General features: G+C 36.4%; 1 protein-coding gene across 1 annotated transcript in view; it reads left to right on the forward strand.

Annotated features, from left to right (window-relative positions):
• The window catches only part of PIP4K2A (phosphatidylinositol-5-phosphate 4-kinase type 2 alpha), a 107,761-nt gene that overhangs the window by 72,903 nt on the left and 20,199 nt on the right, over positions 1-14,659 (forward strand). The window contains exons 4-5 of the mRNA XM_063150097.1: positions 1,614-1,766; positions 13,509-13,655. Coding sequence (XP_063006167.1) covers positions 1,614-1,766; positions 13,509-13,655 — 300 coding nt within the window. The remainder of the gene's footprint in view (positions 1-1,613; positions 1,767-13,508; positions 13,656-14,659) is intronic.

Below are 14,659 nucleotides of genomic sequence, written 5' to 3' on the forward strand. Positions count from 1 at the left end.
GAAGGCCTATTGAAATCAATGAATCTCCAAAATACAAAGACATAATTGTATGTCTTCTTAAACTGGGGCCTGTGGTTACCCTAATTTCTTGGTTGGGGTTATTACTTTATAGTAATTACTGACCTTCTGTTACAGGGCTTGCATCTGCATGTCCAGCTCCTGCTGAAGTCCATAGAGCATATAAACAGATTTACCAATGGCTAAAACCTCCAAATAAAACATAAGTCCTACATAAATAAGGTTGTGTGGGTTTTGGTACCTGAATGTGGTAGATGGAGTGTATTGGTAATTACTCTCTCAGAGCATCATTGTTCTTCCAGTGCAAATCTGTTTTGTGACAGTTCATGGTCACAACATGAACCACACAAACATTTATTCTGTGACTTGGAGCTGAAATTTTGCTGTTTAGGAATCTGCAATGTTTGCATTTATATATAACATTTTTTTAAATTATCTTTGAAAGTAAAATGGCTTTTCACCTAGCAGGGAGAAGATTATGCTACGTGAATGTGGGAAGAAGGGAGGTACATTTCAATTTAACAAGAGCTGTTTGTGCAGCATGGTACAATGAGGAAGCATAGCAGGAGCTGGGGTTTTCTGCTACAAGTAGGGATATACCAGATGGTTACTGCAAGTTTGTTTCATAAACATAGAAGTGTTCCAGTAGTCTATCATTAACTTGTTTAATCTTTTCAGAGTATGTGTGTATTTATGGAAATACACAGGGGGTCCAAAACATCGTTGTTTTCTCATGGCTGTGTTGCTGCTGTTACTACTTTTTTTCTTTTTTAGTGCAATTCAAGTGTATAACAATTGGCATATGTTCTTATTGGTAAAGAAAGATGTTTCCAGGCAAAAAGTTGTTATACTTATTCTAATTTTTTGGGGGGTTGTTTTTGTAAGTATAAAGAAATCTAACCTAGATACTACTTATTCTCTGAAAAAAGCAGAGGGCATCTCTTTCTTCTGTTGAAGCACCAGTAATTTTAAACTTCACTCTAAAAATAGTCCTTAATCTCTCTTCTAAATGCTGTACAGTCATTAACTAATTTTCTCTTCTTGGGATAGTATGGAGGTATTGTACAATGTTATTTGCCTAAATCTAGATATGAAATCATTGGAATAGCCCTGGTACTGGAACTCAGAAATGTAACTGTGATCTTGGTTGTGTACCAGATCACACTGTCTCAGGAGCAAATCCTGCTTATGTTAAGTGAAACTATGACTATGGTTGAATTATCTCTTTATGATTATTATGGTGTAATGCAGTGTTCCTTCTGGATTTTAATTAGTGTATGTTTTGTTCCCCAAAGCTGATAATATATGTGTACCAATGTCCAATAAATTCTTATTAAATGTTGAGGATGGGTTTTGAACCACTGATGAGCAATACCTTCCTCCTCAAACATACTCTTCTTCTCATGCTTTTCTTTTTGAAGTGTTTTCTCAAGATAATAAGCACGTCTGTGAATACGTGCTTTTCAGAATTCATCTTGGTGCAGATGTATTGAAAAATATTTTAAAATAAGTGTAAATTGTTTATATGTGCTCTAAATAAAAGTTAAATACTTCTGTCTGACCTGATGCTTTTTTTGTTTTAAATCAATTGACAGAATTCATTGACAAGAAGTGCACCCCTTGCCAATGATTCCCAAGCACGCAGTGGTGCCCGCTTTCACACATCTTACGACAAAAGATATATCATCAAAACTATAACGAGTGAAGATGTAGCAGAAATGCACAACATACTCAAGAAGTACCATCAGGTAATAAATGAACTCTACTGAGGTGTGGGATGTCTTCTTAAATATTAGAATGCTGATCTTTTTTAGAGGCTTAAAAGTTTTAAATTAATTATTATGGAAAAAGTCATGGAAAAAGTCACTTCAGACTTTTTCCCTTTTGCATCAGCAATTTACTGTATGTCTGTAATTCACAAGGATGGACTTTTCTAAATACCTGCATTAGCATTTCATAAAAAAGAAATGTCTACATTATAGAGGTAACTTGGAGGCTGTAAGGTCCTTACTACAAAGGTGGCCTTTCTTTTGGCTGGTGCACTCCCAAGCTTGAAGGTATTTTATTCTGGGCTTGCTTGAAGATGTCGGTGTACAAGTGCTGCAGGTGACCTTCTATTTCTGATCTAGTTAGTGTATGTTCTGTGTTCACAACAGATTTCAAAGATTAAAGTTGTATTATATAAGAAATTAAAAATTGGATATGATTAATGTAAAAGCCCTACTCTTCAAAAAAAATGGTTTTGATAATGAGAATTTTCATACACAACTGTAAAGTTAAAAGTGAGCAGCAGAGATCCCTCCAATCAGCCTTGATAGCTGCCATACTGTGCTGGTGCATAGTTTGTGTGGCTGACACAGAGGGGAGCAGCACCTGGGAGTTACAAAAGGCTTTATTAAAATGAGTGCTAGGTTTCTTAGCCCTACATCTGTTTAAATAAGTTCTAAAGCTACCAAAGTCAGGCGAAAGCCTCTAAAAAATCACCTGAAATATGCTATGCAATAGGAAGGGGATTTTGTCCCTCTTTCCACTTCCTTCTTCTTTCTGTGAGTTGGAATTCCAGGTAAAGACTTAAGGACATTTGGGGTTGGGCTTCTTTATTGTTGTTTAGGTGCTTTATTTTTTGTTGTGCAATGTTCTTGTTTGTAGTAGGGGGTTTTTAATACATTACTTTTGTAAAACCGGTTTTAACTTCTGAGGTGGGCAGCCAAAGCATTCTTTCAGGGTACTTGGAACTGAAGATATTGCCAGCCATCTTTGTAAATCTCAAAGGGAGACCTCTGAAGGCCTTCCAAGTCCAGAGTAACTTGGGAAGCCCTCAGGATGTTAGATGTTAGCTCTTTTCTCTCTTCCTGTGGTGTTCCTCTGTTTAAACAACACGTAGGGCCATCATGTGTTTGTTTTAATATGAATAAGTATTACTATCAAAAATTTTCTTAAGACATTCTCCTAATGACAGTTTTACCACAAAAAAAAATTTAAAACGAATTTAAATCTAATTGTATTTTGGGGGTTATTTTTATGTGAGTTTTCCAACTTAGTATTTTAGTTTTCATCTGAAAGGGTTTGATCTGTGAAACTGTACAGCAGAATTAAAGTTTTAGTCTGTTTCATATTTGAAGCTAGTATTAATGATACAGATTTTGAGATTTAATCTAGCTGAAAAGTCATTTTGCTTTTCCAAACAGTAACTTTGCTTTTCAAGAGTATCCATGAAGACAGTGCTAACATTAATGAATTTAATAATTTGGAATCTTTTTCATTAATGTTTTCTAACATCAGGGTTCATATTAGGCTAGGTTACAAGGAATAATGATCTGAAATTTATCTCTAGCAGGCACCTAATTTCACTTTATATTAGTAAATCTTTCATATAAAATAGTTCTCTCTGATGCCTCCAAGAGATTCATAAAGATACAACTTGTATTTCTTTTTGTCTAAGAATTTGAAAGCACTGTACAAAACTAAATACAGAAGCACTCAAGTACAAAGTAAATTAAAGACAATTTAATAATTGGATTTTTTAATTTAAATAAATTCATTTCAGTATCTTCAGCAATGTACTGAACAAGATCTAAATTAAATCCACTAGCTCTAATGACAGCTGACACAGTGTCCTCTGCTGCTGCTGAATGTTGAATGCTTGGGATCACTAGATACAGCAGCTTGTATCTAACTCCCATTTCTCTAGATGTTTTTCAGGCATGCAAAGGTTATCTTTACTTGCTTTTCAAAGTCTAGCAAACCCCTTGTCCTGGTGGAAAGGTGTTATTATTCCCTTGACTAAGTTGTTCCACACTGTTTGGCCTTCTGCTAGCAAGCAGTGCAATGCCAGATACCATCCACTGGCACTTCAGCTCATTAGTGGTGCCTGTTGTGGTTTTCATTTGGGCCAGCTTATTGTCTCCCAAATAATTCTGGGCAAGAGTAAAGGTGTTAATTAAGATGAGTTAATATTCCTACTTGGGAGTTTGAATGTAAGCATCCTTTTTTTTAAGAGGGGAGGTTAATAACTTAGATGTGACTTATTCCATTCCAGCTGGAACTGATGCCTGAGGACACTCCAAGCCCTGTCTGTTTCACTGGTGTGGATATAACTGTATGCTTCTGTAGGATGCACAGTTGCAGTGGCATAAGACTTTTCAGATACTGTGCTGGTACCCTTGTAGAAATCTTTGTCGATAAAACAAGTTCTCATGAGTTCAGTTTTATTTTGGCATACTCTCTTCTGCCAATACAGGAATTGTCAAGTTCCCTCTATTGATTTTCATGCCTTACAGTCTAATATCTTTCTTGATTGTTAATAATTGTACACTAGAGTGCCAAATATGGGATTCTTAGGGAGAAGTCTGCTAGTTAGCTTTTCTCCAGTTTCAGTTCTCTGATTGTCAGCATCACTCATCACATACGTGAAAATTCCTGGCCAAGCTGTGTTCCACAGCCCAAGTGGGATTGGGAATGGTTTGGAACTTCTAGTGGCATGCACCTGCAGCACACCCTGTGCCAGTCTGCCCTGAGAGCAGAGCTGTATTTGAAAGATTCAGCCTTCTGAGAAAGGGAGTGTGTATACCCAATAGTACAGGGATCATCCTGGAAAGGACAGCCTTTTTCAGGTGCATGAAGTCTAGGGAAGTGGTTTATGTGAATTTTAGGCTTTTTCTCCCTTGTTCCCCCAAATGAACTGAAGTTAGATCATCTGTCCATTGAGAACTGTGTAAACCCTTATCTTGCACCCTCTTTCAAGTGCCCAAGAAGGCAGTAATTATCTGCCATTTCTTCTGACATAAGTATGAGTGAAATTCATGCCATTTATGACAGACAATCTCTTTCAGGTTTTGTTTTCTCCCCTCTGCAAATTCATTCCAGGTTCCTTTCCCTGTTTGAAACTCTGAATGAGTTTCATTTAAACCATAATATTTATTCACCTGTTTCCATATTAAGGCTGATAGAATCATTCTAGACCTTGAAAGCACCTCTGTCTTTCCTTAGGGACCAAACAAGCCTTGTCAAATATTTTCCATGACTGCTTGAACTGCTTGACAATAAATACCAGAGGAGACATCTATCTTGAAACAAAGAATGCTTGAGACAGAGCCATCACAAGGCAGAAGTGTGAGACTCCATGTGTCCTTCATTCACCCAAACAGTTTTGATCTTGGCATTTGTAAAAAAGCTGTTGTTTTCCTTGCACCTTTTTGAACTACAGAGCTACCAATGAGACATCTAGGAGTTTGTGTGGTTGGCAGAGGAATATAGCACAGCAGCTTTTCCCATGAACCTCCAAAATCTAATTCCAGGTATCAGTTATTTTTTTGGAAAGTCACCAGAGGGTTAGATACAGACATGTACACTGCCATTGGCAGATAGAAATGAAGGTTATTTTGTCAGTAACTGGCCATCATGAAAATGTATAGTTCACAAGCCCTTGCAGTTCTGTTAGTCCTTCCTCTCTCCATACGTCTGAAGGTGTAATAACCTGTCTGTTTTTTGGAGCTCAGAGGAGATGAGGTTCTAATTACACAGTCTGTACATGTAGGAGTTTACAAAAGGAGCGTAGCCTGTAGACACTTGTAAGCTTAAAAATCCCAAATCTAGAGTGGTGTTTTTAAATCATCAAAGATGATCTGATCAAAGATAAGTTCCAAGTCCAGGGCTACATGCTAGAAATGTGTAAATAACCGAAAGCGAACTGGGCTTGAAGGAGTGTTAGAAGTTATAGAAACAGCATGTATGTGTATATATAGTGATTCCAACTTAAAATTGTTGAATTTTAAATAATCTTGACAATTGTAAATTATACTTGCTGTTCAAAATCATGAGTTTTCAAAAATCGTGGGCTTCCGAATTCATTTACCCTATGATGCCTTTTTTTTTACGTAGCAGTCAGACCCACAACCTCAGACAGATGGTGAACACTTCAGTCTAAACACTGACACATTCTGTCAACTCATCAGATGAGTCTGACACTTTTAGTATTGAGTAGAAACACTAGAGATAATTATTTTCTTTTCCAAAGTTAAAAAAAAAAAAAAAAAAAACCAAAAAGAAAACAAAACAAAAATCCTGAGCAAAACATACCGTTAAGCAAATAGGAGGAATTCTACTTTTCACCATGTTTAAAGCAGCAAAGCATCCTGTGTTTTATGATAAGACTATTAAAGACCATCATGCATGGATCAGCCTTCTATCTATGTTTGAAAGACAAAATGGCCTGGAGCTAGGTTTTGAAGTGTTAGGGCAAATACAAATATATGACCTGCTAGGTTCTTATGTTGTGACTGGCCATTCTAGCCAGTTTCTAACTACTGTCATAATTTTTGGTACATAGTTTGAAATACTGCTTTTAGTCACATTTATTGATATTTTGCAATCAGTTTGGACTGCTTGTATTATTGGTATATTGTCAGTTATGACTAGAACTCCTTTCACCACTCTAAAGTGTTACTCAGCTGAATGTCATTTACTTATCAAATGCAGTAGAACCATTGATATGATCAAAATAGTCAGACTTTCAAGTGTTAGGGAAACTACTGCTGTGTGGGCTCATAGATGTAGTTGGACTACTTTAAATTGTGCAAGTTAATCAAATATGTTTATATTAAATAGTATTTGAGAGCAAAATCAAATATTCATTGGAAATAGCTCCAAATCTAGTGCAATCATGTTTGAAACCTAGCCTCCTGACCCCAAGAATGCGGACCAGAAAAATGCTTTTAAAAGCTACTGCTACCTTTGTCATTGTTAAGGAAGAGTTCAGCATAGTCATCTGTGATAAGTGTGTTGTCAGAATTTCACCCTGTGTTTAAGGAATGGGTAATACCCTCCTTCCTCTTAAAGGAAAAGTTTCTGTTTCATCATATATTCAAATTATGTTTATATATACATTTTAAATCTTGTCCTGTGCAAAAAGTTTATGAATTTATATAAAATATCTATTGCAGATATTACTGTATTTGTAGATATTTTCTAAAGTACAAATGTTATTTTCAAGGGCAGAAATCAGTAACAGTTGAGTAAAATTCTGAAGGCAGATTTTATAGTGTCTGAAATGTCAGAATCAAGACATTCTGCCCTTCCCAGTGACATTAACTTGCTTTAAATCTTAAATTGGTGTAAAAAAGGAGTCCTTTGCTCTTTGAGAACAGATGATGGGCAGGTTAGAAATTTTTAAAAATAAAATAAAGCAATTTTAATGTCTCCTTCAAACACTTTCTTTCTTTTTCATTAAAATTACTTCAGAAGGGATGACTTCTCATTGCTTACACCCAAGTAACTTTGGTGGAGAAAAGAGAAGCCATCTCAAAGCAGGTGAACAGGAAAGAATTGTTAGCATACAAACCTTGCAGCATAAAGCTCCTAAAAGGGACCTGAGTGCTGGTTTTCTGTAGGCAGCTGTCCCTGCTGAAGGCACAGTTCTCTTCCCTGCACAGGTAATTGTATGCAGGACTGACACCTATTGCACTGCCTGTTTGTCTCCCTGGCAACCAGCAGAAATAGTGGATAGTGGGGAAGGAGAGGGACTGCCCATCTACCAGACACAGCAAACAGTGCAGCCACGGGGAAGTGAATGGGAAGAAAGAATAGAATGAGCAAAAAAAGAGGAAATGACAGGCATAAACAGGCAGAAATAAAAGACAAAACAAAAGCAGGAAAGTGCTACCTTAGCTGCTGGAGGGGGAAAAATATTAAAGAAAGAAGAAATCAAATTAAAGGGAAGAAAATGTAGGCAATAAGGTGAAAATGGGAGAAATTGCACCAGTAACAGTGTTCAGGGCTACACAGGAACCAAGGAACAGGAGCAGATTGTTGTGTGGAATGTAGAAGAAAAAAATTAAAATCATAAATAGATAAATATTGAAATAGAGAAACATTATAGTAGGTTGAAAAACAATTTTTGACAAAAACTTGATGACAACATAGACTGGAGAATAGTCCAGAAAACAAAGAGGGGACTGGGTGCCTAGGAATTTGCACTGCTATAGGTGGGCTTGTCAAGCTGGAAGGTTGCTGAATCAGAGCTAGTTAAAGTTTGTGTCATCCTCCCTCCACATCAGTACCTGCACAGGTTATCAGTGGCTTCCTCCCAACCCCCATCTCTGCTTTTGCTATGTGAGTTTCGTTCATATGTATCACAGAAAAAGGAAAAAGGTAAAAAGGCAAAGCAAGGCAGTATAATGTAATGTTATTTAAACACAAATATGAATGAGGAAAGATATAATGGTGTCCTTGACTCTGTATGTCCTCAGATAGTAAGAGGTGAAGATTTCTGGGAGGTTTGCAAAGAAATGTAGTGAAAAAAGCCTTTCAGCAGTTCTGTGTGAGAATCCAGAAGCAGCACAGAACACAGCTTCTGCCCTGTGCTAAGATAACTGACTTAAAGCGCCTTTGATCTGAAAAAACAGGTGAGGCAGAAAAAGGAGACATGAGAATGTATGTGTTCTCGTCAGTCTGTGTTTCACCTGCCCCCAACAGGCCCACTCTGCTTATAGGTGACCCTAAAAATGGGAAACTCACTAGGGTGGTTGTCAGATGGAATTGCAGAGGGCTGCTATGCAAAGGGACCACACAGACTAGAATTGTAACAAAGAAAACCACATTGAAAGTCTTCCCTGAAAGACATTTCATAGGTACATAACTACACAAAATGGCAGAATGGTCTTGGCTGCACTGGCTCTGTTGAGGCCTGGGTTTCACCAGGCAGGTGTTTTCTATTGTTTTTTGTATATATAAGTTATTGATGTTGTGCACAGCACTTCTCAGAAGAGATCAATCCCCACAATGAGTCAGCTGAAGCAGTATGAGGTATGATGTTCCTGGTAACAGATCTGCAGCCTAGATAATCACGTGTAGTGGTAACATTGAGATTGCACTGCACTCAGAAGTAAAAATAACTGGCCATGTCTGAAACAATGTGACGTGTAAGGCTGTGAATCACAAGGCTTATATATAAAACCTGTATATTTATTGATTACTTCTTTAAATGAAATTATTTTCCTACATGGCTTATTTGAAGAAAACAGCTTTATATGCCTTGAAAACCTGTAACTTTCTGGTGTATGCTGTAATTTGACTAATTTATCCTTGCAATGTATCACATAAGTACCCAATGCATAATATTCTGTGGAATTATTAGGGTACAGGAAAATGGCAATAAATTGAATATTTATAACTGAACAAGTTCTTAGTCTTTTTGGGGGGGAATGAGTCCACATGTCAGTGCTTGTACACAAAATACAAATGCTTGTACACAAAATTAGTGAAGGATATTTCTGACTGCAAACAAGAGGATATAAAATAACAAGTTGAGCACAAAAATTACTATCAATGTCTAGGCCTGCACAATGTCTAAAATAGTTTTAAATAATTATGTAACTTGCTCTTCAGTCTCTTTAGTGGAAGTATCCTGGTGAACATATAGACTTGTCACATAATTCTGCTTGAATTATCAAATGCTTGTCCGGATACCAAATCATAATGCCAATCATGATACCAAAATTTGTGAAAATAATATATAAAGGGGTAACAGAGAATGAGCATGTTGTGTATTTCTGGATTAATGTTTGCCAAATAGGGCTGTGAGAAATAGGAATGCTGACTTTTCACATAGAATGAAGATAGATATAATTCATGATTTAATCCGCACCAATATCAAATCATTCCACAGATGATCTCCAAGTGGAGAAGGAGAAATGGTAGAAACAGAAATTTTATTCTGTGTTTTTCCAAAAAGAGCCAAAAGTAGTATAACTTCTTTGCCAATTAATGGTATGCATTATGTTATCCTTTTATGTATCTGATACCTTACTAACATTGCCATAGGGAAGCAAGAAGCTAGTTAGATTGGTAAAGTTTTATTCTTACTAAGAATCTTGAAGCTGTATTTATACAAACATTAATGAGAAAATAGACTCATAAAGAATTTCTTACTAATTTTCAACTTGAAGCATGGGGTTCAAGAGAGTTCAGAAATTTCCTTATTTGCAATGTGCTGCACAGCTGATAAAACGTGTCAATATGCTGATGTTACTTTACTGTGTTAATAATAATATTGTCCTCGTGCTGTGCACAAACATGAAAATTGTCTGAATTAACAAAAGGAAATTATGGGGTGTTTATTACAACACTCATTTTTAAAAATTATTTTGTTGCTGCATATAGACTTGTAAATGTATTAGCTGAGTATTACAGTTTTATTTAGCAAGTCTGCTTAGCAAAATTGTTTTAATGTTCTTTTTAGAAAAAATTAAAGGAGTGAAGGTCTTTTTCTTTCACTGAAATTTAGCAGTCCTGTTAAGCATGTACTGGCTTATTTTCTAGGCTCACTTTTTTTCCAGCTGTGAGTGGGAAACTTCAGGAAATCATTCCTAAAAAGCACCTTGAGGTGACTAAATTGCTACTTCCTTTATATCAAGATGGACAAATTGAAAATCTGCCAACCTCAGTCACCAGTGCAAGTCCTGCTGGACTCCCACCCAAACAGATGACACGTTTTGCCTCCTCTGTGATGCAGATATGGGGGATTGATAGTTGCAAAGGTAGGAAGTTCTAGACCAACCTTGTAGATACTGAAAGCAAGTGGCATTCCTCCCTCTTTCTTTTGTCTCCCCATCAGGATAAGAAATACTGTCATAGGAAACACTGAAACAATTTTAGAGCATTTTCTTTCAATTGCAATGGCATGAGTGTCCACAGTCAGCAGCAGATAGGAAACAACTGTGCAGTACCTGGCCTGCTTTGAGAGGGTCTCTTAGAAGTCTGAGAGGGCATGGCCATGTCCCTTTTTATCAAGGGGAGCAATACTAGCAGAACTTCTCATGTCTTGTGTTCCATGCTGGTAACACTGCCCTTTCAGATGTCTTTGTTTGCACACTAAGATAATGAAACAACAGTGCTGGCAAAGGGCAAACCCTAACTTACAAACAGGACTGAAGCAACTCTCACTAGTGGCCTTTTTGTCCTTGTTACGTAGTACAGAGCAGTTTGGGAGGGGGCTGTATACTGCTAACCAAGTAATTTATTGTGTGATGTTACAGTGGGCATGGTGCTCATGCTCTGGTAATGGCACTGCCATTTTACAGATGGGTACAATTGGGACCAGAAAGGTTAAAATTGGAGTGTTAGCAGTAGCTAGGGTTGAAGAGACAGTTTGAGTGTCAGTACTGTGGCTGTCACAGCTGAGAGGAAGGGCACAGGGTTACTAGTCTGTTGCTCAAGATGCCTAGCTGGCATTCCTTCACATGGCACAAACTCTCTGTATCATCTCAGGTAGAGGTTCTGCATCTCAGATGCCCATATGGAAAACTGGAACAATGGTATTTATTTTAATTCAAATTCTGTAATTAAAAGCCATAAGATTAGGAGTGGCTGGGTCTCTTAAAGAGTTGAGTAGCTAGAAGTTCTGTGACACTAAATTCTTGTTGGAAACTAGATTCATTTTCATCTTGTAGAACGTAATCATCTTAAAGTAGAAGTCAGTTAATAAATGTTTTTATAGGAACAACCCTTCTTATTTTATAGAAAGCTTTAAAAAGTATTTACTTTTAGAATATATGCCAAGTACTTAACATTTATTAAAAAATAATCAATGCATTTTTGCTAGTATGGATTAGTACTTTTATGATTGGATCTTTAACAGAAAGGATGGTCAAAATAGGTTGTGTATCCTTTAATGTGTTATAACTGTTTTGTGATGTTGTTAACAGCCCTATGACACTGAAAATCCTCCAAACTGAGAATTTCAACTTAAAACTTCAGTGTTTTTTAAATACAGAAATCTTCTCAGGTGCAAACTGATCGATCTTTGTGCACTGCTCATGACTGACCTTGCTTTTGTGGCCTTTTATTGCCAAACTTCTGTTTATGTTTTGAGGCATACAATCATACTCCTTTCCTAAGTTTCTTATTTGTATTCATTGAGTCTCTGCAGCACATTAAGATAATTTGCCTATTCATAGGCAGCTGGAGCTTAAAAGTGCTTTGCTGTGAAGTGGCACAACTACATTGGTGACTGTGTTCTGTGCTTTAGGGTTTGAACGTCCAATACAGCTCCAGGGCAGGCAGAAAGCAGAGTTACAGCCCAAAATGTGCCAGCAAGATTTAACAGGGTTTGTCAGTCAGTCAAAATTAGGTTCAACTGACAGTCAACAATTTCTATATTTGTCATTCATTTCCTTTGTTTCTTGGTGGACAGGATTGTTTTCAGGATTCTTCAGTCAGTCTTTATTTTGCCAGTTAAAAGGTCTGTCTGTGATATGTGCAGATTCCAGTATAAAGTTAGTGAGAATAATTCATTAAAATTAGCAGAGGAGCCTAACATTGCAAAATCTCAGGGGTTTCAAGAGCTTTGTTACAGTATTTGTTACCAAATACTACCTGCCTTTGTTAAACAAATGAAATTGCTTATTCAGTTGGCTTGTTTTAAATTCTTCTAAAATCTGTGTTTCTAATAAGTGGGTCACTTTGGCATAAAGGAACAGCAGCTTCAGAATGCAATTAATGTTTAAAAGCTGGCTGTTGGTTAGATTTCATGTTTCCTATGTGGGCCTTGGGTTTTTACATTTTCTCCAAGTTCCTGTTTGAGACTTGGTACTAACAGAAAGAGGAAAGCTGGCAAGTCCTTTCTGGTTTGTATCATTGTGGCTTAACTTTTCTTTGGTTCCACAAAATATATAAGTGAATGTTTCTGAGTAGGATTAATATAGTATGGGCATTTTTATTCTGGGAATAAAAATTCATCCTTCAATAGTTCTCATCATCAGTGTGTGTCTGCTTTTACTGCTTCCTCCAGTGGTCTTTCTAATAGAACAATTACTTGTAAGGCAAATGATTAGAGAAAAAAAGGCAGGTTGCAGGTGGCAAATTTTTTCAAGGTTAATAGCCCATTTGTAATGGAGTATGGTGGCCTTAAGGAAATATAAGGATTCATAAATACAGGGAATTTGCACGTCCTCTATTGACCCCAAAATGCAACCACCACATAGGAACTGACAGAAAGTTGGTGATAATAAATAATACCCCTTGCTGGTGACAGCACCATGAGTGTTCATCATAAGCAAATACTGAGAATAAAGAAACATACAATTTAAATATGATCTGGGACAACACAGTATGGGTTTACAGCAGTGTGATGTTCAAAAAAATATTTGGGTTTTGACATAACTACCAAATATATGCTGTCTGCTTAGGTTTGCTTTTTGTGTTAACATAAAGGTTAAAAGGTCTGTCTAATGGAGTCTCCTCTTTCTAGGAGACTGTCTGTGGAAGTCAAGAGTTATAAGTTCAGTAGTTTATGATTTTAATTTTTAAACACTGGCCTCAAAGCAGAATAACTTCCTCATGATGGGGTTTGCTTTTGCATAATTTTTTGAAAGTTTGTCGCCACACAAATATTCAGAAAAAAAAATGTTTCTTGTTATTTTATATCTAAAATCTAAATATATATTTATGTGATATATGTCAATCCTAATTTCTGTTTTCTTTTCATTCTGCAGTTTATTGTGGAGTGTCATGGGAATACACTTCTTCCCCAGTTTTTGGGCATGTACCGGCTTACTGTGGATGGAGTTGAAGTATATATGGTTGTTACAAGGAATGTGTTCAGCCATCGTTTATCTGTTTATAGAAAATATGATTTAAAGGTGAGAAATAACTGCTGATTAAATAACTGACAGAGTAGCTGAAAATCTTTACTATAAATGTTAGATTATGCTGATGCTTGAATATTGCTCAGAATTTTAATTAATTTAAAATTGTGTCATGCAAGAGCCAGCGTAACTTATTTCATTCTACACCTAGGTTTAACAAAACTAAAGGGTGGTTTTATAGACATTATAGAAATTTATCTGTTTTGTGCATTTTTAAGTGCAGCAATTTAGCCAGGTATGTTTGCTAAATGTTGCTAGTAGTTAGAGGTAAAACCCTTCACACTAGTACAATAATAATTCTGCTTCTTACAGGTTTTTATCAACATTATGGTAAGCCACAGTTGATTCTGCAGAGGGCATTTATAAAACAATTAAATAGCATCATTTCAATAAATGCTGCTAACAAAGTACACCACTATGGCCAAAGCTTAATAATTTATCCAATATTTAAAAAAAAAACCTCAAGTGAAAAGGAGAAGAGTGTTTGAAAAACCAAAACATCTGCTTTTATCTAAGATCTGTTTTAGTTTTATTTCAGAAGTTTTACCTATCATTGTAATTTTGACAGTAGCTAGTATACAGGGCTTACAACAAATACCCAAAATGCAGTCTTAGTCTTTCTACCCAAGCGATGGTATTTTAATTTCCTCTGCAAAGTATCCCCTTAGAAACCTACTTCTTTCTAATATGTTTAATTTCTATGTGCTGAACCACTAAGTGCATCTGCAGGCTTGCTTTAAGATGTTCATTTATCATTCTGTATTAGGAGATTTGTAATGCTGTGTGATGGACCATCCTTTCCTACTGTCAAGTCTCCTTAGCATTGCTTAGGTAGTTGACTGAACTTGATTTATAAGAACTGATTTCCAGATTGTCAACAATTTACTTTCTGATATTCAGTAATATTGGCAGCAGTTGTTAGCAGAGAAAGTTTGTTTTTTTTAATTTGAGAGAACTGTGACTTAGAGCATCATAAAGTACAGATGCATTAAAAAGGG

The sequence above is a fragment of the Melospiza melodia genome, chromosome 1, assembly GCF_035770615.1.
Source record: "Melospiza melodia melodia isolate bMelMel2 chromosome 1, bMelMel2.pri, whole genome shotgun sequence".
In the NCBI taxonomy this organism is placed as follows: domain Eukaryota; kingdom Metazoa; phylum Chordata; class Aves; order Passeriformes; family Passerellidae; genus Melospiza; species Melospiza melodia.